The 24038-nt window shown below is 42.1% G+C and overlaps 1 protein-coding gene across 1 annotated transcript in view; it reads left to right on the forward strand.

Moving 5' to 3' along the window:
- The window catches only part of EXT2 (exostosin glycosyltransferase 2), a 124384-nt gene that overhangs the window by 5534 nt on the left and 94812 nt on the right, over positions 1-24038 (forward strand). The window contains exons 2-6 of the mRNA XM_019746443.3: positions 4247-4812; positions 5773-5862; positions 10134-10250; positions 20134-20329; positions 22125-22264. Of these exons, the coding sequence (XP_019602002.3) occupies positions 4277-4812; positions 5773-5862; positions 10134-10250; positions 20134-20329; positions 22125-22264 (1079 nt within the window). The 5' untranslated portion in view covers positions 4247-4276. The remainder of the gene's footprint in view (positions 1-4246; positions 4813-5772; positions 5863-10133; positions 10251-20133; positions 20330-22124; positions 22265-24038) is intronic.

Genomic DNA, 24038 nt, shown 5'->3' on the forward strand with positions numbered 1-24038 from the left:
TTGTGTTCTAAATATTTTGTAGTTTTGCCTGTTACATGTAGCTTTTTAATCTACCTTGGATAGGTTTTTCTTTCCTCTGGCTGCTTTCAATGTTTTTCTTTGGCTCTCTTTTTAGTGGTTACTTTGATTTATCTAGGTGGGGTTTTCTTCGTATATATTCTGCTTGGAATTGAGCATCTTGAATATGTGAGTTGATAGTTTTCATTATTTTTGGAAAAGCTTAATAGAAGACAGCTGGATTCTCATATCCACTTCTGCGTTGACTCTCTGCAATGTCAGACATCATGTAGCCCCTGGAAAATGAAATTGAAAAAATAATGTCAGTATTATTATGAAAACAGTTCAGACCCTTTGAAACGGTCGTGGGGACCCCCTGGAGTCCCTAGACCATACTTTGAGAACCACCAGTCCTACTAGCCTCCTAAAATAAGCTGGGGAGTGTTCCCTCTGTTTTCTGAACTCTGGACTAATTTGTGTAAAGTTAGAATTATTGTTTCTTGAACGTTTAATGTTGGAAAATCTTCTGGGTCTGGACTTCATAGGAAGATTTAAAAACTTTTGATTCAGTTTCTTTAATGTTACTGAATATTCAGGTTTGCTATTTCTCCTTGAGACTTTATTTTTTTTAAGATTTTTTTTTTTTTTTTTTTTTTTTTAATTGGGGAAGGGCAACAGGACTTTATTGGGGAACAGTGTGTACTTCCAGCACTGTTTTTTCCAAGTCAAGTTGTTGTCCTTTCAATCTTAGTTGTGGAGGGTGCCGTTCGGCTTCAAGTTGTCCTTTCAGGGCGCGCAGCCCACCATCCCTTGCGGGAGTCGAACCGGCAACCTTGTGGTTGAGAGCCCACTGGCCCATGTGGGAATCGAACCGGTAGCCTTCGGAGTTAGGAGCGCAGAGCTCCAACTGCCTGAGCCACAGGGCTGGCCCCTCCTTGAGTCTGTTTTGATGAGTTATATTCTAAAAGATTATTTCCATTTCATCTCAGTTTTTAAATATATTGGCATAAGTTCATTGGTATCTTATCTTTTGAACATATGCAGCATTTAGAGTTATGTTTTCCCTGCCATTCCCGATATTTATTTGTCCTTTTTTTAACTTGATTAATCTTACCAGAATTATGTCAAATGTCAATTTTATTCATCGTTAAAAAAAACAAACAAAACACTTTTAGCTTTGTTGAGTCTTCCCATTTTGCTTTTAAATTAATTTCTATTTTATTTATTACTTATTTCCTTCTATTTGTGATAATGTCTTTTTTATAGTTAATCGGCTGCTCATGAGAATTTATAAAGCTCATGTGGATGGTACTATTTTTCTTCCCTTAATCCCAGTTTTAGCATGCAGATAGTATTTTTCAGACTTTGACCAATTGGTATAACTGATCTAGTCGGTTATGGCCAGAATTTTTAAAAAAGCAGTAGAATAACAGAATAGAAAAATACAGTGTTCACCAAATGTTCTATGGCTAATACTGTATACTAAGGTTAAACATTGTTTTGTGAAACTTTTTTTTCAAATACATACATGCACACACACACACATCTGTGTCTGTATTGGGTCACAATATAAAATATGTTTCTTATCGTAGCTTTTAGCTGAAAAAAGAAAAATTTGAAAGATACTGTACTAAAAGGTAGTTTGTCTAATTTTAGTAAAGATTTTAAACCTAGTTGCACAAAATAAACATCTGAGGAGCTTGCTAGAATGACAGATTCTTTGACCCTAGTTTAGACCTATTAATACAAACCTCCAGTGCTGGGGCTAAGGATTCTGTTTTAACAAGCTTTCTGGGTGATTCTCAGCCTTTAGGTGCTTGAGAACCACTGATGCAGGACATACACAGACCATAAGTGCCTGCTGGGAAGTTCTAACTTGGAGAAGTGGAGGGAGCAAGTCCTTTCTTGTTTGTCCCGAGACCTCTTGTCTTCGAGTTCTAAGAGACACAGAAAGTAGCAAGAAAGCTATTGGGTGGGGCTGGGGGCTGGAAGTAGCTCTCATGCCTGAATTTCTGTCACAGAATCAATTAGCACGTATTGAATGGCTGGTGTATGTACCCAAAGATGCTAATCTTTACGTTTAATGTTTATGAACTCTCATAAATTAGTCTGTAACAAGCAGATTTCTTATGTGTCAACTCATGATCTCAGAGAGATACAAGTGGAAATCATTCATGACTGTTCACATTGTACCCAAAAAGCTGAGTGATTTACCTAAACAATCCCTTGCGAGGGAAGCAGGAAGCAGTTTTATAGTGTGGGCAGTGACCGGGGAGAGCTCTGTTGAGCCAAAGTAAAAATGGTTGATAAACCCTAAGATGGTCTGTGAGCTCTTCAGCTATTTCCCTTTATATCAGTAGCTTTTCTGAAAGATTGGTGAGTAGAATGAGACCATTTTGTAGATTGGGACTTTGACATGCTGAATGCCACAGTAGATTGTTGTAGTAACATGGTTAAGTCTGTGACATATGATGCAATCAAAGGGGAAGGTTGGCATCAGATCGGGGAGGTTTGTTTGGTACGGATCTTCCATTGTGAGCTGCAGGGGAACTCTGCATTTTCAATTGAGGACTAAGAATTTTCATTATATCAATCAGGGATCCTCATTGGTTGTTTCATTTAGCTAAGTAACAAACCAACCCAAAACTTATTGGCTTAAAAACAACAGCAGGGGGCCGGCCTGGTGGCTCAGGCAGTTGGAGCTCCATGCTCCTAACTCCGAAGGCTGCCGGTTTGATTCCCACATGGGCCAGTGGGCTCTCAACCACAAGGTTGCCAGTTCAATTCCTGGAGTCCCTCAAGGGATGGTGGGCTCCGCCCCCTGCAACTAAGATTGAACACGGCACCTTGAGCTGAGCTGCTGCTGAGCTCTCAGATGGCTCAGTTGGTTGGAGCGCATCCTCTTAACCACAAGGTTGCCAGTTCAACTCCTCGACTCCCGCAAGGGATGGTGGGCTGCGCCCCCTGCAACTAGCAATGGCAACTGGACCTGGAGCTGAGCTGTGCCCTCCACAACTAAGATTGAAAGGACAACAACTTGACTTGGAAAAAAGGCCTGGAAGTACACACTATTCCCCAATAAAGTCCTGTTCCCCTTCCCCAATAAAATCTTTAAGAAAAAAAAATTATTAAAAAACAACAACAAAACAACAGCAAGATTCTGCAACCCATGCGCAGCCTAGTGTGATAGTTCATGCCGGCGTCACATGACTTCTATTGGGATCTCCGTGAGGTTGCCTTCAATTGGGAGTTCCGCTTCCTTAGAGAGTGGCAGCTGGGTTTCAGGAGGACAAAAGCAGCAGCTATAGGGTCTCTTAAGGTCTGGGCTCGCAAGCCCTAGAATGTCACTGCTGACACATTTTCTTGGTCAAAGCGGGGCACCAGTCTAGCCCAGATTCAGGAGGAAGGGAAATCGATTCCACCTTTAATTGGAAAAGTATGCACATTCACTGATGAGAAGAATTGTTGACATCAGTCTTGGGAAATTGATTCACCACACTGGTCTCCGTCCCTCCCTCCCTCCCCGATTCCTTTCCTCATTCCTTCCTTCCATCTAAATGTGTCAACTATCACCTTCATATAAAACATCAATGTTTATTTAAATTTTAAAGGTTAATCTTTTCTTCTCTAATACCCTTGCCACTTTATTGATATTTTCCCAGTGATATTTTTATATTTTGCATTTTATTAATTTTGTTTGTTTTATCTCTCACTGGAATATAAGTTTCTAGTCTAAGGGAGGGTCTTTGCTTTCTTCTTTGTTTCCTTCGCAGTACATGGTAGGTGCTCAATAGGCGGTTGAATGAATAAATGAATGAAAAGACATTTTTGAATAACCAAGCATCGCTTTGTCCAGATGAAGCATCAGTTTATGTTTGGCAAGTATTTAAAAACAAAATGAAACGACTGTCTTTAGCTATTCCATTTCTGTTTTCTTCCTTGGTCAGAGCCCCTCCTCCTATGCCCCGTACATGTGCCAGCTCATGCTTTCCGTGAATGTGTGTTTCTAGGATATAGTTATATTTTTATTATCAATATTTATGTTAAGTAGTATATAAACAGTATAAATATTAAAGATAGAGCATATACTTGTGTTCATATATACAAAGAAGGATAAACAATTCCTTTTCATTACTTCATCAAATACTTAAGGGAGAGAAATAGATTTATTAAACGTCAGACAGTTCCTTCAGCTGTCATTTGCCACCCTACATGCTCCCTTTTTCTTGTTTCTGTGCCCGGTAACCAGGAGTGTGAGGAAGAGGCTGCCTGTGTCATTATGTGTGCGGCGGTCAAGTACAATATCCGGGGTCCTGCCCTCATCCCGAGAATGAAGACCAAGCACCGAATATACTACATCGCCCTCTTCTCCGTTGTCCTGCTGGGGCTCATTGCCACTGGCATGTTCCAGTTCTGGCCCCATTCCATCGAGTCCTCCAACGACTGGAGTGTGGAGAAGCGCAGTGTCCGCGACGTGCCTGTGGTCAGGCTGCCCGCCGACAGCCCCATCCCCGAGCGCGGGGATCTCAGTTGCAGAATGCACACGTGCTTTGATGTCTACCGCTGTGGCTTCAACCCAAAGAACAAAATCAAGGTGTATATCTACTCGCTGAAAAAGTACGTGGATGACGGTGGCGTCCCGGTGAGCAGCGCCATCTCCCGGGAGTATAATGAACTGCTCACGGCCATCTCCGACAGCGATTACTACACCGACGACATCGCCCGCGCCTGCCTGTTCGTGCCGTCCATCGACGTGCTGAACCAGAACACGCTCCGCATTAAGGAGACGGCGCAGGCGCTGGCCCAGCTCTCCAGGTATCTAGTGCTTGGACAGAGCGGAGCCGGGCCCTTCAGGGAACTGAAGGGAAGGCGCGGGAGAGGCCTGCTTTCCTCTTGAGCTGGCTTCCAGCGTCTGTATCTTGTCTCATGGGACGGGATGTGGCTGTGCTGTACGCAGCTGGCCCTGACCGGTGAAAGCCAGTCCGCCAACGTGCGGCTGCTGTGGGCTCCCCACTTCTTAGAGTTTAAAAAGCTAGGGATGGCTCCTCTTCCCATAATTCTCCTTTCAAATTTAAATACTACGCTCTCCCTCCCCATTACTCATATAGTATGTGTTCTGTGTAAAAGGGTCTGAAATACAGGTAAACGAAAAGAAGAGTGTAAGACTCATTCCATAATCTTGCTTCTAAGAGATAACCATTATTTTAATGGTATTTTTAAGTCATTTTTATATAAAAATATATATGCACTATATATACATTTTTGTATATATGTACATATGCATATATGCGTATATACATTTTGTCAAGAACGGGATCACACAGTATATACTCTCTTGCTGCCTTTTTCCCTTAATATATCTGGAATATATTTTCAAATAATTTCACATTCTTTTACTATATAATTCTAAGGTTTGTATAGTATTTCATTTTGCCCTTGTTCCATAATGTATTTAACCAGCCTTCTATGTTTTATTTATTTTTTTGTTCCTTTAACCAAACGGTGGACATTGAGAGAGTTTTCAGGTTTTCCTTACCGGAAGCAGTTCTGTGGTGGGCAAGTTTGAAGTACATACACATCCACCCATTTTTCCTTTCGTGGAGCCAGGGCTAGTGCCCGATGTCCTGCTGAGTTTTCAGGGAACTCACTTTGCATGCCTGAGACGTGGCCCTGTTTTAGGTTGGGGATACTTGCTACATGTCATCCAATAACTGACTCTTTTTGTTTCTTCATCGTCAACACGTGAATTTTTCTACATGTTCAATTTCTTAATAGATGGGATCGCGGTACAAACCACCTGCTGTTCAACATGTTGCCTGGAGGCCCCCCAGATTATAACACAGCTCTGGATGTCCCCAGAGACAGGTAGGTGTATTTGGGGTTCTCACTGTGGTGGCTTTCTGTTTATGTGAAATCATATTCCTAAGCCTCCTGGGACTTACTGTGTAATCAGAATTGTTTCTTTGTAAATAAAAAATTGCCTGGGCATTTCCCTCCTCGAGACATACAGTGATTTGAGACCTGCTTACATCTGTTGTGAGAACCAATTGGAGCTCATGTTCTAGCGTAGCATCTTACAAAACCTTTTCCTCAATGTGGGTGATGCTGTCCTGATGTAGCAGCCCTACCCCTAAGGCCTGGTTCATGATTGGCTTGTGCCAGCGGTCTGTGGATTTGGGGGCTTTTGCCAAAAGCAGAGCCACAGCTTACTGAGGGAAGGGGATGGATGTGTGAAAGTGATGCCTGGAGCCTGTAAGATCAGGAGGCAGCAAACGAGGCCTTTCTGATTAGCATTCACGCTGTTGTTTCAGTCAGTGTGGTTCTTGCCTTTCTTCCTTTTCTCTTTCTCTCCTTCTCACCCTGCCCCTTTCTTTCCTTCTCTCCTAATAAAACCTTCCAAATGGGTAGATGTGGTATGGGGGGGACTAGGCTTGCATGATTATGCTTTTGAGTCACTTACTATATTTCTCAGCCCTTTCATACATTGACTGACCCACTGTGGCTGGAGGCTTCCTGGAAAGCTTGGGAATGAGGTGCCCTTAAGGTTCCTCTCCTAGTACTGGGTTCAAGGCTTTGAGGAGAGCAGAAAGTTTGGGCCCAAGATAAGGGTCCCAGGCAATATACTGAAGGTATAGGATTGTTGTAAGTTTGTATATGAACTCATTTATAACCAATTTTATTACAGTTGATGTTTAAGTCTTAAAATCACTGTTACTGAAAAAGGTGGACGAACAGCCTGAGACCAGCTGTGTTCTCAACTTGTGAGAGGCTAACGTCATTTATGAAAATCTACGCTTAGTACTGCTTTTTCCCAGAAGAGTAGACCTAAGCCCTCTTTGCTTTAAGGATTATCTAGAGTCAGTGTTGTGTTTTGATCTGGAAATCCAACTATCGCTAGAAGAGACGAACACACCACGACCACTCCTCAGCCTTGTTGTAGAAACCATTCTGGACGGTAGAGGGCAGTCAGGCCACACAGGTTCTGTAGAAACCAGCTAAACACAAAGTGAGCCTTACTTGGCTCTCAGCCCCAGTGTTCCTGAGTGGGCTACTGTTTTATGGATTTGGTTGTTCTGGGAAAGGGGAAAATACTTTAGAGAATAGAGACGGGAAGGAAAAGAGCTGTTAGGAATGCAATGTCTTCACCTGCTGTTCTGGGTTTATTTTGAGAAGGGCTTATTTCTGTTTGGGACGTTTTGCTTTTTGCTGACATTTTGGTATATGTATCTGCATGGGAGAAGGATTTTATTTTTATCAAGTGCACATGTTAAATGGGGTTTCATTTCTCCGCAGGAAAGTGTCAAGTGGTCAGGGGAAACTTTTAAGTTCTTGCTAGTTCCTAGGTGTTAAGGATCAGGGAGGTGAAATTGTTTTCCCTATGCAGGTATTTTTGTAAATGATTAGAGGCAATCTTTTAGCACGTAATGAATCACCAGATAGTGCTTTATCTTTGCATGTGGGAAATTTCATTTTGAAACCTAGGTGGTCTTCTGGTTGGGGTAAGAAATTATGGCTTTGTTTGTTAATTTTTCCTATTGTTTGTCCTTGCTCCTGGATTCAGAGGAGGCAAGAGCCTCTCTGCTTTGGATTTTGCATTTTGTAAGTGCAGTGAAGCTGGCTCCAGGTCTGTCACCTGATAGTCACCAAACATCTAACCGTTGTTCACATTTACCTGTCTCATAGATATTTTTTTACAGTTTATTGGCTTCAGTAAATAAATATGACCAATCAAATTGGTGAAATTGGTCAGTTTTTGCCCCCCAAAACCTGAAGCTTTATATTAGAGGAATTTGCAGGCCTGAGTGCACGCATAGTATAAAAGAAAGCAAAGGATAAACCTGCAGATGAAGTGTGTTCAGGCACTGTGAATACTCCTAAACACACTGAGCTGTGAGAACATCTGAGCAAAGACCCCGACTAGTGACTGTGGAGTAAGGAGGCCGCGGGGAGGCTTCAGTGACAGGAGATGACCTAGAGTCAGGAAGTCTTGGAAAGTGCTAAAAATGCCACAGGACACGTTGAGTGATATAACACTTAGCCTGGCATGAATCTGATCATCATAGTAATACTTTTTTAAATGCGAGATTTCTATCCAATCTCTTGCACCTTGGGAACTGATCTCTGATTTGCGGACACATAATGGGAAAACAGAATGTGCTTCTCAGAAATTCCCTTTTCAGTCAATGTAAAACACGTGTTCCGTAGAGCAAAGGATGCTGACAATATTTTCTTCATTACAGTGCTGTGGGGAACGCTGGCAGAATGTTCCCAGGGGGTAGGGTGGGGGTTATACCCGGGTAGTAGGAAAGCATGGAGTCTGAAGCATGTCACTTAAAGTTGAAGTCTTGTCAATAGCAGGGCTTGTGTGAGGCCTGTTTGACTAATTGCAGTCATGGCTCTTTCCGAGATCACAAATAGAGATCGCATGTGTATGATCTGTGACATACGACATGCTTCAGACTGCATGCTTTCCTACTACCAGTGCATAACCCCCACCCTACCCCCTGGGAAGAGAATAGCAGTAAAAGTTGGTATGAAATATACCTGCTTCCTTTCTCACCACATATGCACACCTCTTTCTCTGAGGCTGTGGGTGTAATTACCTAATCACTCACTACGCTGGCTTACCTGGCCTGCCCACTGCCTGTGTATTGGATTCACGTTTGCTTCTCTGTACATAGGTCATGGGGGCCCGTACAGTCTGCTTGCCATCATGGCCATGGAACCTGCCCAAACTCATGTTGGATGGATTCATTGTGCAATGCTAATCAGGAAAAATAAGACCGTGTGTTGGTACTAAGGATAGTCATTAAGTTTTACAGAGTAGACTGGCAGCCGGAGAGATTTTTCGCCTGCACATTACCTCACTAACCAATTCTTGGTTTCATAAAGCTTAAACAAACAGATTGGGATTTCCAGGGGTGGTTTGAAAATCTTTGAACTTTAACTGGTCATGTTAGAAGGGAATGTACGCTGTCATCAGGGCAAGGAGGGGATTGGTAGCAATCAATACTGCAAAAAATGTGGTTTCTTGGTTCAGACATTTTGGCTCAGACTGTGCAGTGTGTGGAACTGGCAAAACTCTGCCCCAGTAAGTGATTTAGATGGGGCTGGGGCCCCAAAGACAGAATAGCAGTAAAAGTTGGTGTGATATACACCTGCTTCCTTTCTCTGATGAAGTGTCATTATACTACTTGCTGGATCCAATTAAAACAGTGTGTTAACAGCTTTCTGTTTAAGGAGAATAAAAGCTAGGACATGGAAACTGCAAGAGAAGCACTGAAGGTCCAGTTCTGGATTCTGCTTCCTGTGCAGGGAATTGGGTTAATAAGACTGAGTAACTGGAATGGATCGTGATTGCTAGTAGAGGCTACACGATTGACACGTAGCTCTGGGGTGACAGTGGGGAGAACTGCTTGGGGCAGGCATTGGAGGGAGGCTGGGGCATATGCAGCGTGAGATGTGATGCATGGCTGTCACCACTGCTTTCTGTGCCCACTGTCTCCTGAGATTTTAGTCAGTGAGTCGGTAAGTGACTGCCCCCGCCAGTCTTCCTGTGCAGACTTGTTGTTACTCCTATTATTGTGCAGGAGTTGAAGAGCAGGGTATGACTTTTGAGAGAGGTGAATGGGGTCTGCAAAAGGTAGCGGAGGGCTATTCAGAGGGTGTCCTCTGGGCTGTGATATATTTTAAAGAATGGAAAATAAGGGAAGACTACTTAGGACTCCAGAGGAAGGCTTGTGACTCAGGGAGAGAATGCAGCTGGAGTCCAGAAGATGCCAATGTAAAACAGTTAGCACAGCATCTGTAGAAAAACGACTCCGTGAACATTAGCTGTTGTTGATATTAAGACTCAATCATAGCAGGTTCTTGAATAATGTCATTTCGTTTGTTACATAATGTCATTTTGTCGACTTGGTTTCCTTATAACATTAATGAGATGCCTAGGAACTTAACTCTTCTTTACATCAGTTAGCCTGTAGTAAAACTGGGTCCATTATATGTTGTTTGCTTCAAGTCGTAGAACTTACCCACGGCGTTATGTGAGGACTGACTTACAGTACTCCTATCCCTTTCCACAGAGCCTATCAGAATGAAGGCCTTTCTCTTTGTTTGACAAAATGTTTTGCTTTCAGGGCTCTGTTGGCTGGTGGTGGCTTTTCTACATGGACTTACCGGCAAGGCTACGATGTCAGCATTCCTGTGTATAGTCCGCTGTCAGCTGAGGTGGACCTTCCAGAGAAAGGACCAGGGTAAGTTGCATTCAGCACAGCCAGGGCCAGCGTGGCAGGTATCACAGCAATCAGCATCGATTACAGGCCAGGGTCCTTGAGTCTGCCAGCTTTCCCACCCACCCCAATCCTGTTCATCCTTCAGTGTCCTCTATCTCAGTAAATTGACACTGCTCTCTACCAGGCTTTCCAAATCAGGGATCTACATGGTGTCCTTAACTCCTTTCACTCCCTTACGTCAATATCAAAAGAATAAGTCCTGTTGACGCTGCAGCCTGAATATTTCTTAGATCTGTCTCCTCCTCCATCTCTTCTGCCCGTACCCTGTACCAGGTTGCTGTCATCCCCTCCTTGGGTTGCTGAAATGGCCTCCTATTTGGTTTCCTGGCCTCTAGTCTCACTGCCCTCCAGTCTGACTTCGCATTGCCCTTAAGGATAAATCCCAGATTCCTCAAAATGTCTTTCAAGACCCCCTATCACATGACCACTGTCTCCATCTCTAGCTGTTTCTTTATAATTTTTTGTGTGTGTGTGGTTCTTAGAATGAGCTTTACTGTCTCTGTTTTTCGGGGCTACAAAACGCTCTACTGATTGGAAATCTTTTTCCTTATTTGCGTCAGACTAATGACCGGCTTGTTCTTCAGGTTTCTACTTGAATACCTCTTACTCGAAGGGCACTTGCTTAGCCCCTGGATGACCCTTCTGCTTTATGCTCCCATCGCAGCCTGCACTTCTGCACCACTCATTAGGCCCTGTTGTGATGAGTTGCTCAAAGCCTCTCTGCTTTGGATTTTGTAAGTGCCGTGAAGTTGGCGCCAGCTCTGTTTTTTAACTGCCATGTCCTCTGTGCCTGGCACATAATTGGCTCTGATTTTTGATATGTGAGTGAGTAAATGAAAAGAGCTGACAGCATGGATGCAAGAGGCATTTTGGTCTCCCCTTTCTTACTATAATCTATTTAAAGTTGTGCTAATACACGGTGAGAATCTCAGTGAGCTTTAAACAAACCTGATGACGGTAACAGTATGCTTTACATGTGTGCTAAGGGCTTGTGTGTGAAGGTGACTGATTTGCATATTGCCACCCTAGAAATGTCATACTGGCTGAGGATTAAAAGCCCCCACATAGCGTTTGGTCTCAGAAATGAGTCTCAAGGCAATAGTTTGCTTATAGAACATTAGAACCATTCTCAAAGCAGCCCAAACTTCCTCTTACAAGCCATTATGGATTAGAGAAGTAAGAACTTCTCCAAGCTGAAGACTTTTCTGTCCCGTGTGTGTGTGTCCTACCATGTGGTCCAGGATCAAATTCTGATCTTGCTTTAGATATAGCAAATTACGTGTTATTTAGACAGTGTCTAAAGCCCAGGTGAGATCGAAACATCTTTTCCTCTACCCCTTAGGCAAGTGCAAAGAAGTGCAAAGAGAAGATGGGATCTTTCATGAACTTGTTGCTTAGGTCAGCTTTCTGAATTTTTTTCTGTTAGTGGACTCCCAGAGCTGACTTAATGTATTTCATTATTGACACATAATTCATATACAATAAAATACACTTTTAAAGTATATACCATTCAGTGAGTTTTTTAAAAATTGAGATATAATTGACATATAACATTGTGTAAGTTTTAGGTGTACAATGTGTTGATTTGATACAATTCACTGGTTTTTAGTATATTCACAAAGTTGTACAACTGTTGTTATCACTACTACCTAATTCCAGAATATTTCATCACCCCCAGAATAAACCTAGTACTTATTAGCTGTCACTCTCTATCCCTGCCCTCAAACTTCATACCTACTGCCCCCAGCAACAACCACTAGTGTACTTTGTCTCTATGGATTTGCCCATTCTGAACATTTCATATAAATGTAGTCATATAATATGTAACCTTTTGTGTCTTCTTTCACTTGGTATAATAGTTTCAAGGTTTAGCTGTCTCGTAGCATGGAATCAGTACTTCTTCCTTTCTTGGCTGCATAATATCTCACCAGATAGATATACCACATTTTGTTTACCCATTCATCAGTTGACAGACATTTGGGTTATTTCCACTTTTTAGCAATTATGAGTAATGCTATCAACATTTGTGTACAAGTCTTTATGTAAACATGTTTTTAATTCTCTCGGATATATACCTAGGAGTAGAATTGCTGAGTCATGTGGTCAGTCTCTGTTTAACTTTTTGAGGAACTGCCAGATTTTTTTCCAAAATGGCTGTACCATTTTACCCACCAGCAATGTATGGAGGGTTTCAGTTTCTCCAAATCCTTGTCAACACGTGTTATTGTCTTTTTTATTGTAGCCATTTTAGTGGATGTGAGATGGTATCTCGTAGTTTTGATTTGCATACCTTTAATTATTAAAGTTGAGTATCTTTTCATGTGCTTCTTGGTCATTTACATAACCTCTTTGGAGAAATGTCTATTCAAATCATTTCCCACTTTTAAATTGGTTTTTATTTTTATTGTTGAGTTGTGAGAATTTTTAAACATATTTTATATACTAGACCATTATCAGATAGATGATTTGCAGATATTTTCTCTAAGGCTGTAGGTAGTATTTTCACTTTCTTGATAGTATCTTTTGATGCACAAAAATTTCTTTTTTTTATTTTTCCTTTGGTTGCTTGTACTTTTGGTGTCACACTTAAGAAAACATTGCCTAATCCAAGGTCCTAAAGATTTACACCTGTGTTTTCTTCTACGCATTTTATAGTTTTAGCTCTTACATTTTGTTTTTTGACCCATTTTGAGTTAATTTTTGATATGGTGTGGGGTAAGGGTCCAACTTCATTCTTTTACTTGTGGATATCCAGTTGTCTTGGCAATACTTGTTGAAAAGACTATTCTATTCCCATTGAATGATCTCGGCGTGATTGTTGAAAATCAACTGGCCACAGGTACATACGTGGGTTTATTTCTGAACTCTCAGTTCTGTTCCATTGGTCTGTATGTCCTTATGCTACTACCACACTGTCTTGATTACTGTAGCTTTGTAGTAAGTTTTGAAACTGGTAAATGTGAGTCCTCCAACTTTGTTCTTCTTTTTCAAGGTTTTTCTGTTTTTTTGTTTGTTTTTATTTTAGTTATTTTCATTTCAGCTTTAATTACTTTTTTAATAATGCAACTTGAATAAGTACAAATAAAAAATGATCTAAAATCTGCTTATACAACTATAAAACTAGAACATTTACACATTAAATACAAATCTACAAAACTAATAACATTCAGGTTAACATAACATAATAGCTGGGGCTTTTTCTTTGAAACTAAATTTTCTCTTTCCAGGTGAATATGGAGTTAATTATGGTTTTTTGGGGTTCAACATGCCAATACTGCTGCATGCTGGGTGATGATGTGCTTCTCCCTACCTCTTATTATTTGGACAACCAGGAGCTTCCTTTTATATAGCGTATTGTGTCATCATTTATCTTCATCTGGTACAGATGCATGATACATATTTTCCCTCAACATTTTATTAATGAAAATCTTAAAGCAGACAACAAAGTTTAAAAAGTTTTACAGTTGCGTTCTTAATAAAATGTTAATTTTAGAGTTTCAAAAAATTTTATAACAGATGTAGTCCCATCACTTAGATTCTGGCATTAGCATTTTACTATCCTCGCTTTACATGATTTACATTTTAAGTCTTCCTCTTTTCTCATTTGTCCACTCAATACAAGTTTGAACAATGAAAAATTTTAATAGTATTCATTAAATATGAGCAAAATATATGCCTATACTATTTTTTTTTTTTTTTTGGCTCATCATCAAGATGAAAATACAAAAATAATTCTTATAGAGAATTTGTAACTGGAGAAAATGATATGTAGTTCAATGCCAGGCTTTGAGGTCGGATTTCCATAATTGAGAAAGGATGATCTGTGTTAGCCCAGCTTGTACCCTTTTGGGTGGTACAAGCTTTTGGCATGTACCTAGGATTTTAATTTGGCATATTTATGAAGCACTAGATATGAATAACTGTAAGTAGAGGAAAGTCCGTTGAACTTTAAAAAAAGATTTATTCCTGTGCTTGCTGTTTTTGTGAACATTTACTCAAATTTAAATCAGTTGTGTGATTTTGAAAATTTTTCTAACCCTTTGCCTTTTTTCCTTTTTTTTCTTTATTTCCCTGAAGTTGTTCCAGAAATTGTTTTATTCAGTTCACTTCAGTTCAACTCAAACTTTTATTGAAGGCCTATTTGGACCAAGTATGGCTAGTAGGCTGGTGCTTCTCAGCAGGGGAGGACAGTTGATTTTGTCCCCCTGGGACATTTGGCAACATAAGGAGCTATTTTTTACTGTCACGACTGAGGTTGTATGTGTCAGGAGTCCCTACGACCACCTCCGATTTGCCAGGAGGACTCACAGGAGTTAGCAAATAGGTGCACTCATGCTATGATTTATTTCACCAAAAGGGTACAAAGCGTAGTCAGCAAAGGGAAAAGATGCATGGGGTGATGTCCGAGGAAACCAGGTGCAAGCATTCCAGCGTCCTCTCCCAGGGGTGTCACACAGGATGCGCTTAATTCTCCCTGCCACAAATTGTGACGTGTGAAATGTTGTGCGAGGGAAGCTTGTTAGAGACTCAGTGCCCAGGGTTTTTATTAGGAGTTAATCACATGGGCAGTCTGTGCTTGGCATGTGCCAAAATTCCAGACACCCAGAAGGAAAGCAGGTGTTCACCATAAACCATGTTGTTTATACATACGTCTGGGCACAGTTCTAATCAGTTTTTGGGACGGTGGGAAATCTCCCAAAATCGGAGTTCCCAGTCACCAGCCAATTGCCAACCTGTCAGAGGATAACAGTCAGACCTGTGACGTTAACTTCTGCGCAGGGTGCTCCTGGCATCTGCTGGATGGAGGCCAGGGATGCCGCCAAACCTCTGCAATGCTCAGGTCAACTCCCCACAGCAGAGAATTACTGGGTCCAAATGTCAGCAGTGCTGCTGTGGAGAAAGCCTGGGTCAGGCAGAGAGAGCCAGTGAGGAGCAGGTCTGTGAGGTCAGCTCAGCTGCCTCCAGGCCTTTGTCTTTCTTAATACCGCTTGAACTAAACTCTATTTATTATCTATAATCTCTCTAGTATAATCTAGCTCTCTTATATTAGTTTAAGACTCTTAATTCCCTTCAGATTTAATCCAGGGAAGAAAATGTGCTGAAAAGAAGAGATTTGGTAAACATAGGAGAACAAATCACTCTGAACAGTCAAAATTATTTTCATAGATTTAAGTTGTTATATTGGTAGTAGTTTTCTTAATAACTTAATCTAATTAGTATGTATCATTAGACTGAAACTGAGATCATTTACTAGGTCGCTTAAGGTACCGGTTCGTTTCTGAAGTTCTGTGGTTCAGTAACTTGATAGAGTAACCGTGTATCTTCGAGTGTGTTAGGAGAAAGTCCCAGCCACGTTGCGCATGATTCTCCCTCTGCTGGCCAGTAGGTGGATTTCTGCATCTCCACTTGGACCCACATTTCCCCTCCAGCCTTGCCTGCAGTTCGGCCCTGCAGCTGTGGTCTTTCTTTTATAAACCACACTCCCCTCCCTCCCCATTCCACCCCCCAAGAAAAGTCTAAAAAGAAAAATAAGGCGAAGTTGGGCTCCAGACGCATCATCCTTTCCAGAGACTTGGGAGGAGGCAGGGTGGGTGACCTTATGGCAGCATTTTGGATTGTTGCTCTTTGTGAGAGTTGCTTTTTAAGGGAATTCCCACATCTCTTGAGGGATCCAGAGTAGCAAGAAATTTGTTTTTATTTTTATTTTAAATCTCTCTCAATATTTTTTCAATGGGAAGCTGAGGATTGTTGCTATTGATAGCTTCTTCTCACAGCTGTGTTGGCCTCAGCTGGAATTCTTGTCATTTTCTCTCTAAAAGGAACTAAATTGGGAGTTTACAACGGTTCCTATTGAGGGAGACTTTAAGTTCTCAGCATGATTTTACTTAAACTTAGATACCAGCACTGCTGGGAGGAAACATGAAAGTCATAACTACTAATTTTAGTCCTTAAAAGAAAAACAAATCCGCCTTAAAATTGTGTTTGCTTAAAACTGAAATGGTTGTACTCCACCAACCCTCCCCAGGTCAGGGAGAAACAGCATTCAAGCAGGGGGCGAGCCTTTTTAGACTCTTGTTCACATCTATGCATTTGTGTCAAACATGCAGGAGTCCTAAGAATGGGGATCCAGTGGTCCTAGTGTGCGAATGTCTGACGTAGAACTTGGTTTCTTAACAGTGAAATCTGGACTCTGGGCCAGAGTCCTTCCTTACTTGCGAGTTTCTTTGGGCACCACACATTAACATCTGTATTTATTCCTATATCTACGTAGATGAGTGTCTCTGTCTTTCTCTAAATGTATGTATATTAAAAACCATGCATTCATATTGATATCACTAATTCCAGCGAATACCGCAGGAGCATTCTGGTTTTCTCCCTTTTCTCCAGCGCCCCCCACACATTGTGCCCTGCTGTCCAGCATAGATACCCTCCCAACGACTGGGGCACCCTTTTCAGCCTGCGCAGGCTCTGGCACTGTTCTGGGATTCCCACATGCCCTCCTAACCTCACTTGAGCTCCAGCGTCCCATTCCTGGTTGCCATAGCTACCTCTACCCCTGAGCCGAGTGTGGAAACCTTAACCACCTTTTTAGGGCTCTCATACGCTGCACTGGGCCACCTCCCTGCCCTTCCGCAAGTAGAAGGTCTCACCCCACAAGGCTTCAACACTCCATGTGGCCACCCCATCATGCAGAAACGCTCTCTTCCCTCCAGGACGCCAGCACTGTACACCCTCCTGCACGGACGCCATCTTGGAAGCCAACGTGTCCATTCTTACTCTAAACAGCGTAGAGCACCAGTTTTATGTTGGCAGCTCTACTTAAATATAAAGTCTCCAGAAACATCCAGCAAATACCAGGTACCAGTGTCTTAGGAATTGGAAAGACCTTTAGAGACCATTCAGCCCTAACTTGATCCCCTGTATCCCCCAAAATAAGACCTAGCCGGACAATCAGCTCTCATATGTCTTTTGGAGCAAAAATTAATATGAGACCTGATCTTATATTGTATTGTATATGACCTGGTCTTATTGTAAAATAAGATCAGGTCTTATATAATACAATATTATATAATTACTTATTTTTGCTCCAAAAGACACATTAGAGTTGATTGTCCGGCTAGGTCTTATTTTGGGGGAAACACGGTACATAACTTCACTATAATTCCTTAATGGAAAGTTTTCTGATTTGTGATATGATAAAAAAACTCTTACAGTCCATTTCATTTTTAAATAGCTTTATTAGTTAAGGTGGTTTTCCTGCTTGTCTTGTGAGTTTGACTTGAACTCTTCCTCCTGTTTAAACAGAAATAGTTTGCAGTGATCCGAGTGCTCCCTCCCTGGATGCGATCGTCCTGTCCCGAGTCCTCCCTCTGAAAGTGAATGCTGTCACTAAAGAAAAGTTGTTGAGGCTCAGGGCTGGGAGTAGAATCCAAGAGTCTGTTTCAGTGTCTAGAAGGAACACTTGGCTATAAATATCCAGCGTATTGTTCAATAAATTATAATTTAGGGGGAAATTACCCAGGATGAGGGGAACCAGTCTGTGCAGCTAATCCCAGCTGTCTCCCTGGCGAGTTGCTGTTCCACGCCTTCCTTATCTCCACTTACCTTTACCCAGGCCTCTGGGTCTGAACTATCAGGGTAATTGTACCATACAGACCTTTCTGCAGTGAGGAGGTGACCTGTATTTGTGCTGTCAGGTACCCACTAGCCACATATGGCTACTGTTCACTTGAAATGTGGCTAATGTGACTGAGGGACTGAATTTTAAATTTAGTTTAATTTTAATTAATGTAAATTTAAATGGCCTGATGTGGCTAATTGCTTTTGGACAGTGAAGTTCTAGGGAATCTGTTTATTCCTTTTTTCCTTCACTGTGGTGTGGGAAATGCCCTTTGCTTTTTTTTAGTTCAGAAATTACCAAAATTTCTTTGTACAAAGAAATTACCAAAAGAAGTGGTGTTAAGGATTTAAAAGCAATCTGGCTGTGATATGTGTTGCTCTGTTTTTTTGGAGTTTAAGTTTATTCAGCTGACCTGGCTGGGTAGGCCAGTGTTCACCTTCTCCACTCATTGCTCTGTGTGTTTGGACCTGAAGCTTCACGCTCACTTAAAGATGACAACTTCAGTTAGAGAATGACTGATTATTCTTTGGCAGTGGATGTGTGCACCTCTACATAAGTCTAAGAAACTAAAGAAAGATAAAACAATTACCCTTCCTTTCTCTCCAAAGCACAAAAGGGAGAGAGAGAGAGAGAGAGAGAGAGAGCGAGGAGGGTTCACAGAGTATAGGTTTTTGGTTCTTCTGCACAGACTTGTATCACCTTGCCTGGGGACATTGCCTGTGAATTGCGTGGCCCTAGTATTTCCCCTGGTCTGTGCCAGTTAGAGGTAGATTTAAGTACGTCCTACTTCTAGGTGTGATATGTGTTTCATTTCTTCCTGGAACCTGCTTTATATTATTTTTTTGGCAGTGGTCCCTAGTGGTATCTCAACGTATATATATAGTGTTTATGCTCTGTAACCTCTCTGTCTTCTGGGAATCTTGCCTTCCAGGAGGGAATTACTTACCATCCGATCTCCCCAAATCTTCCCCTTGACTTCCGGCTTCCTAACTTTGTGTTCACATTTTTTTGTCTCTTGTGGAGATCTAAATGGCATTAGACCCTTGGGAATCCTTTTTTCACTCCATTTTCTTTTGAGCAGCCTTGCTATCCAGATGTTAAGACTGGTTCCATCTTCTGGTGAAGATAGTTTTCTCCACTTGTTCTCAGTTACCAGTCCGGTCTTCCTAATGTCCAGGTGGTCTTGACAACGAGGGCTGTCTTTTCCTGGAGCTTCTTCATAGCATAGGGATGCCACTCAACAGGCAGAAGCCGGCTTTCATCTGCTTTTATAGCCAGTGCTGCCATCCAATTTCCCTCTTATGTGAAGGAAGCAGCAGCTCTCAGTTCCCTTGCAGATCAGTGAACTCAGATGTAACTAATGATAACATGTTGATGTTTCCCCCGATCAATCAACTTGTCACTCAGTTTCTCTCTTTTTACACACACACACACACACACACACACACACAAATACACAAACATAACACACACATACACGTGCATACACACACATGCACACACGTACAATGTGTGATCAAAAAATGTGAATGTTTAAATTTAAAAAAATTTATTATAGTAAAAGACACATTGCCATTAATCCCCCTGAAAATAGTCCCCCTTGCTTCACACACACTTACGCCATCGTTCTTGCCACTTTCTGAAGCAGTAAGTCCTCTTTCGTGAGTATCTTTAGTTGTGCTGTCATGGCTGCCTCCATGTCCTGAATCGATTCAAAATGTTTTCCCTTCATGGTCATTTTGACTTTGGGGAAGAGCCAGAAGTCGAACGGTGCCAGATTCAGTGAATGAGGTGGATGAGGGCACACCGTAATGTTTTTATTTGACAGAAGTTGCCGTACCGGATACGATGTGTGACACAGAGCAATGCCATGATGGAGGATGAAGTAAAGACACTCACTGTATTTTTTGATCACACACCTATTTATAGTATGCTCTCTAAGTTTGGCATATTACAAGCATTGCCTCAAACATTCAGAACTTTTCCCAAATAAAATTTTTAACAATTGCATAATATTTCACCATGTAAATGAGTCATACCTTACCTTCTTACAGTATATACTATTTTAAACATTCAGCAATGCCATAGGTATAGTTTCCCCAAAAAGCAAGGCATGTGAAGACTGGAGAGAAAACACTGCCGTGTGTTTAATATCACAGTTTGTCTTACCTTAACTAACATGCCAGCTGCAGCTTTCTAGTCACCTTCTTTTCTCCCTTCTAGTCCCCGGCGATACTTCGTCCTGTCATCTCAGATGGCTCTCCATGCCGAGTACCGAGAGGAGCTGGAAGCCCTGCAGGCCAAGCACGGGGAGTCAGTGTTGGTCCTAGATAAATGCACCAACCTGTCCGAGGGCGTTCTTTCCCTCCGTAAGCGCTGCCACAAGCACCAGGTCTTCGATTACCCCCAAGTGCTACAGGTGAGTGTCATTTATTACCTCTCCAAAGGCTCAGTGGAGGTCACTTCCATGAGGTAAAATGGACCTGGACAAACAGGCGTTTTCTCCACCTGCAACTAGGAGAATTCCCCAGGGGAGAAGCAGCTGCAGTATTGCTTTTTCCTGGATATGCAGACTTTCACATGCTTCAGTGTGTGGCAGGCTGTGCAAAGCTGCTGGGCCTATGAGTGCTCATATGCCTGTCAAATTCTCATTTGATAAATTTCCAAAGAAGCCACAGACAAAGCAGACAAATGGATTTTGCTTTTACCCCTGTATGCCTAGGCCCGTCCAGAGAAATTTTCTTCTTTAAGATGGCAGCTTGTATCCTCCGTGCTGGCCCACAGGCCACAAGTCAGGTTTTCCTGGGAGTGGAAGGTTTTTACTTTTTTTGTCTTTGGTGTTTGCCACCCTTACCATGTCCTACTGGTAGCACTTAAATCACAGGAATGGCAGTACTTCCATAACCACAGGCAAAGCAGTCCTTTTGGGGATGTTTTTTATAAGCAGGATATTCGACATTCCAAGGGCAGGGGGGCTAAGAAAGGAGACATGAGTTTTGTTCACTTAAATATTTAAAATACACACAGGTTGGTTCAAGGAGAAATATCAGGGAGCTAGTGTGATTTTTTTTTTTTTTTTTTTTCAAATCTCTGGATTTAAAAGGAGAACTGGCCCATGCTGAGATTGTTAAAATACTTTCTCTCAAAAAGTACTGCATCTTGTCTGGAATGTCTGACTGATAACAGTGGTGATGTGCACAGGAGTATTTATAGTAACCTTTGTCTAGACGGGAAGATTGGTTATCAGCACGAGTGTCCGCATCTGGATGCCGACTCTTCAGGGCAGCAGGCCGCCCACCTGCACCACCGGCGCCACGACCCAGCCTCTTCTTTCACTCGCGATACTTTTCTCATTTATCCCCAGAGGAGCTGGGCATATTGAGTTTCTTTATATTTATTTCTGAACTCTCCTCTTCTCTGGCTTTAAAGATGAAATGGTGTCTTTTTTTTTTTTTTTAATCTTTATTCTCCTGAAGATGCAAACTGGGAGAAATTGAGTGTTAGAGATAGGGCCTTTTCTTATTTCAGTTTACCTGTTGCAACTGTTTTTTCTCCTATATATCTCTTATTTTCCTAAGTATTCCCCACATTGAGGGAGTGACTGGGGAAGAAATCTTTTCAGATTTTGCTTTTTGTTCGATTTATTCTCTCTAAATAGAATATATCTGTCTTAATGTGTTTTCAAAGGCATTGGATTCATGAAATGAATATCTTCTGTACTCAGAGCACACTGCTAGATACCTGGGGAATAGAAAGATGAAATGAGATTTCATACCTTCCCTTTGGGGGGTCCTCTAGAGAACCCGATAATGCCCAGACAAAATAATTCTGTTATAAAGTAGGTTGCAGTAAGTATGTTCAGCCACTGTTCCACGGTGTATTTACATAGTACACTAGGCCTGAAAGAACCCAGTCTGGGGAAAGTCATATTGTTGAGTGTTCATAGGAAGACTCGGGTGTGGGTTTTGAACATTTTCAGAATGCCAACAGGAGAGGCAGTGAAGTAACACTGAAGAGTAGAAACGTAAAACATTGCAACCGGTTAAGCTCTTCAAGTTTTACTGGTGTGAGCTGTTATCTTCTAGCATTTTTGTGTCAGGATGCCTCAGTGTTGCTTGGCTTTGGCCCCTGGGAGAACTTCACGGTCTGCAGGATCAGTCAGCGGATCAATGAAACTGGCTTGTAATCCCCTCCATCTGCTTGTGTTTCTGCAGGAAGCTACTTTCTGTGTGGTCGTTCGTGGAGCGCGGCTGGGCCAAGCGGTACTGAGTGACGTATTACGGGCTGGCTGTGTCCCAGTTGTCATCGCAGACTCTTATATTTTGCCTTTCTCTGAAGTTCTTGACTGGAAGAGGTTGGTGTTACCCTCTAATAAACTTTACACTAATGGTTCTGCATGTATTAGATTTTAAAAGTCCTTCACCCACCCCACCCCCCCAGTAATGGTAATGCATACCTAAGTTTGAGAACTACTCCTTTAGACTGTTGTGTGTATCCACTGGCCTAGAGAAGAGGTTGGCACACTGAGGCCTAGAGGTTAAATATGGCAGATTGCTGGTTTTTGTAAATAAAGTTTTATTGAAGCACAGCCACACCCTTAAATTTACATATCGTCTAGGGCTATTTTTGTGCTACAGTGGCAGAGGTTAATAGCTGCCACAGATTATGTGGCCCACAAAGCCTAAAATATTTACTACCTGGCCCTGGACAGAAAACATTTACCAGCCCTTGGCCGAGTGCTGTGGTTCCTACAGACTGCAGATATACTCACCTGGAGAACTTAAAAAAATACCTGGGACTTATCTTCAGGATGCTGAATTTTATAGCTCCCCAGGTCTGGTTTGTAGCCACAGTTGAGAACCACTGCTCTGGAGTCTTGACTGAATTTGCATAATGTGAGTAGCTGGAGGTGGGGTGTCTCCACATGGATGCAACCTTAGAAACATCCGTAGTGTGCACATGGCCAAATGTGGGTTCTGCTCGGTTATGGCTGTCAGTGCTGTAGGGAAAAGAATAGTCCGAAAGTCTCCTGTTGTTTCATTTCCGTAGGACTTTGGAAGTTAAAAATTATTGAAAATTAACTCCTTTTGTATATACTTCTCAGGCTTGACTTGACCTTAAATGCTGAATTGCTTGCTCCTCTCCCAACTTTTTTGATATTTCTATCCAAGTCTGGTCACCACAGATATTTGAACATTCAGAGATGCATTCATTCATGTCACATTTATTGGAAATAATTATTGTGAATAATACAGTCTCTGCTCTTAAGGAGGCTAGACTCTAGTGAGGAAGACAAACCAACAATTTCAATATCGTCTGATAAGTGCTGTAACATGCATGCACAGGGGGCGATAGAAGCCCGGAACAGAAGAGGGAGCCTGAAAGAAGAGGGTGTGCCTTTCTTTATTGTATCTTAGAGAAGTGATGAGCCACTTCCAGTCATTTGCATACCCAGGCAAACATTTTTTGAGTGCCCTTTCCTTGCCAGGTACTGTGTTAGGTATCGGGATACAAACATGATCAAGGTCAAACTTGCCTGCAAGAAGCTCATAGTCTAGTGGTGGAAGCTAGACAAGTATACCAGCAATTACCAAATACTGGGGTGAGACTCGGCGCGGGCTGGGTGTGGTGTGCGGAGAAGAGTGAGTGAGCAGGAGACACACCGTTGTGGCAGTGGGGATGGCCTCGCAGAGGCAGTGGCCCTGAGCTGAGTCTGACATGATAGAGAAGCTCCCTCTGCCTGGGTAGTTGTAGTTATGCATAGGCGGTAGAAAGGCTCTGGCTTTCATCAGAAGGCCTGGGTTCAGATAACCACCCCTATTACTGCCTAGCTTTGTGATCTTGGCAAATCATTGCATCTCTTTTGAGCTTCAGTTTTCCCATCTGTACAGTCGAAATCATTTATTTATGTAACAAATATTTATTAAGTGCTAACTGTGTGTGCTAAGCAGTGTACCAGGTGCTCAGGATATGCTGGTGAGTGGAACCCAGCGTGGTTTCCATCTCAGTGGACGAGGCTAGTGTGGGGAGGGGGTTTCAGATTTTAGTAAATTACTTTATACAAATAGAATTACTGAACTCTGCTAAATGCCATAAAGGGGAAGTCATTGTCGCGTCCTCTCTGTCCC

Source organism: Rhinolophus sinicus, chromosome 14 (assembly GCF_057876585.1).
Source record: "Rhinolophus sinicus isolate RSI-liver-muscle chromosome 14, RSI-T2T, whole genome shotgun sequence".
In the NCBI taxonomy this organism is placed as follows: domain Eukaryota; kingdom Metazoa; phylum Chordata; class Mammalia; order Chiroptera; family Rhinolophidae; genus Rhinolophus; species Rhinolophus sinicus.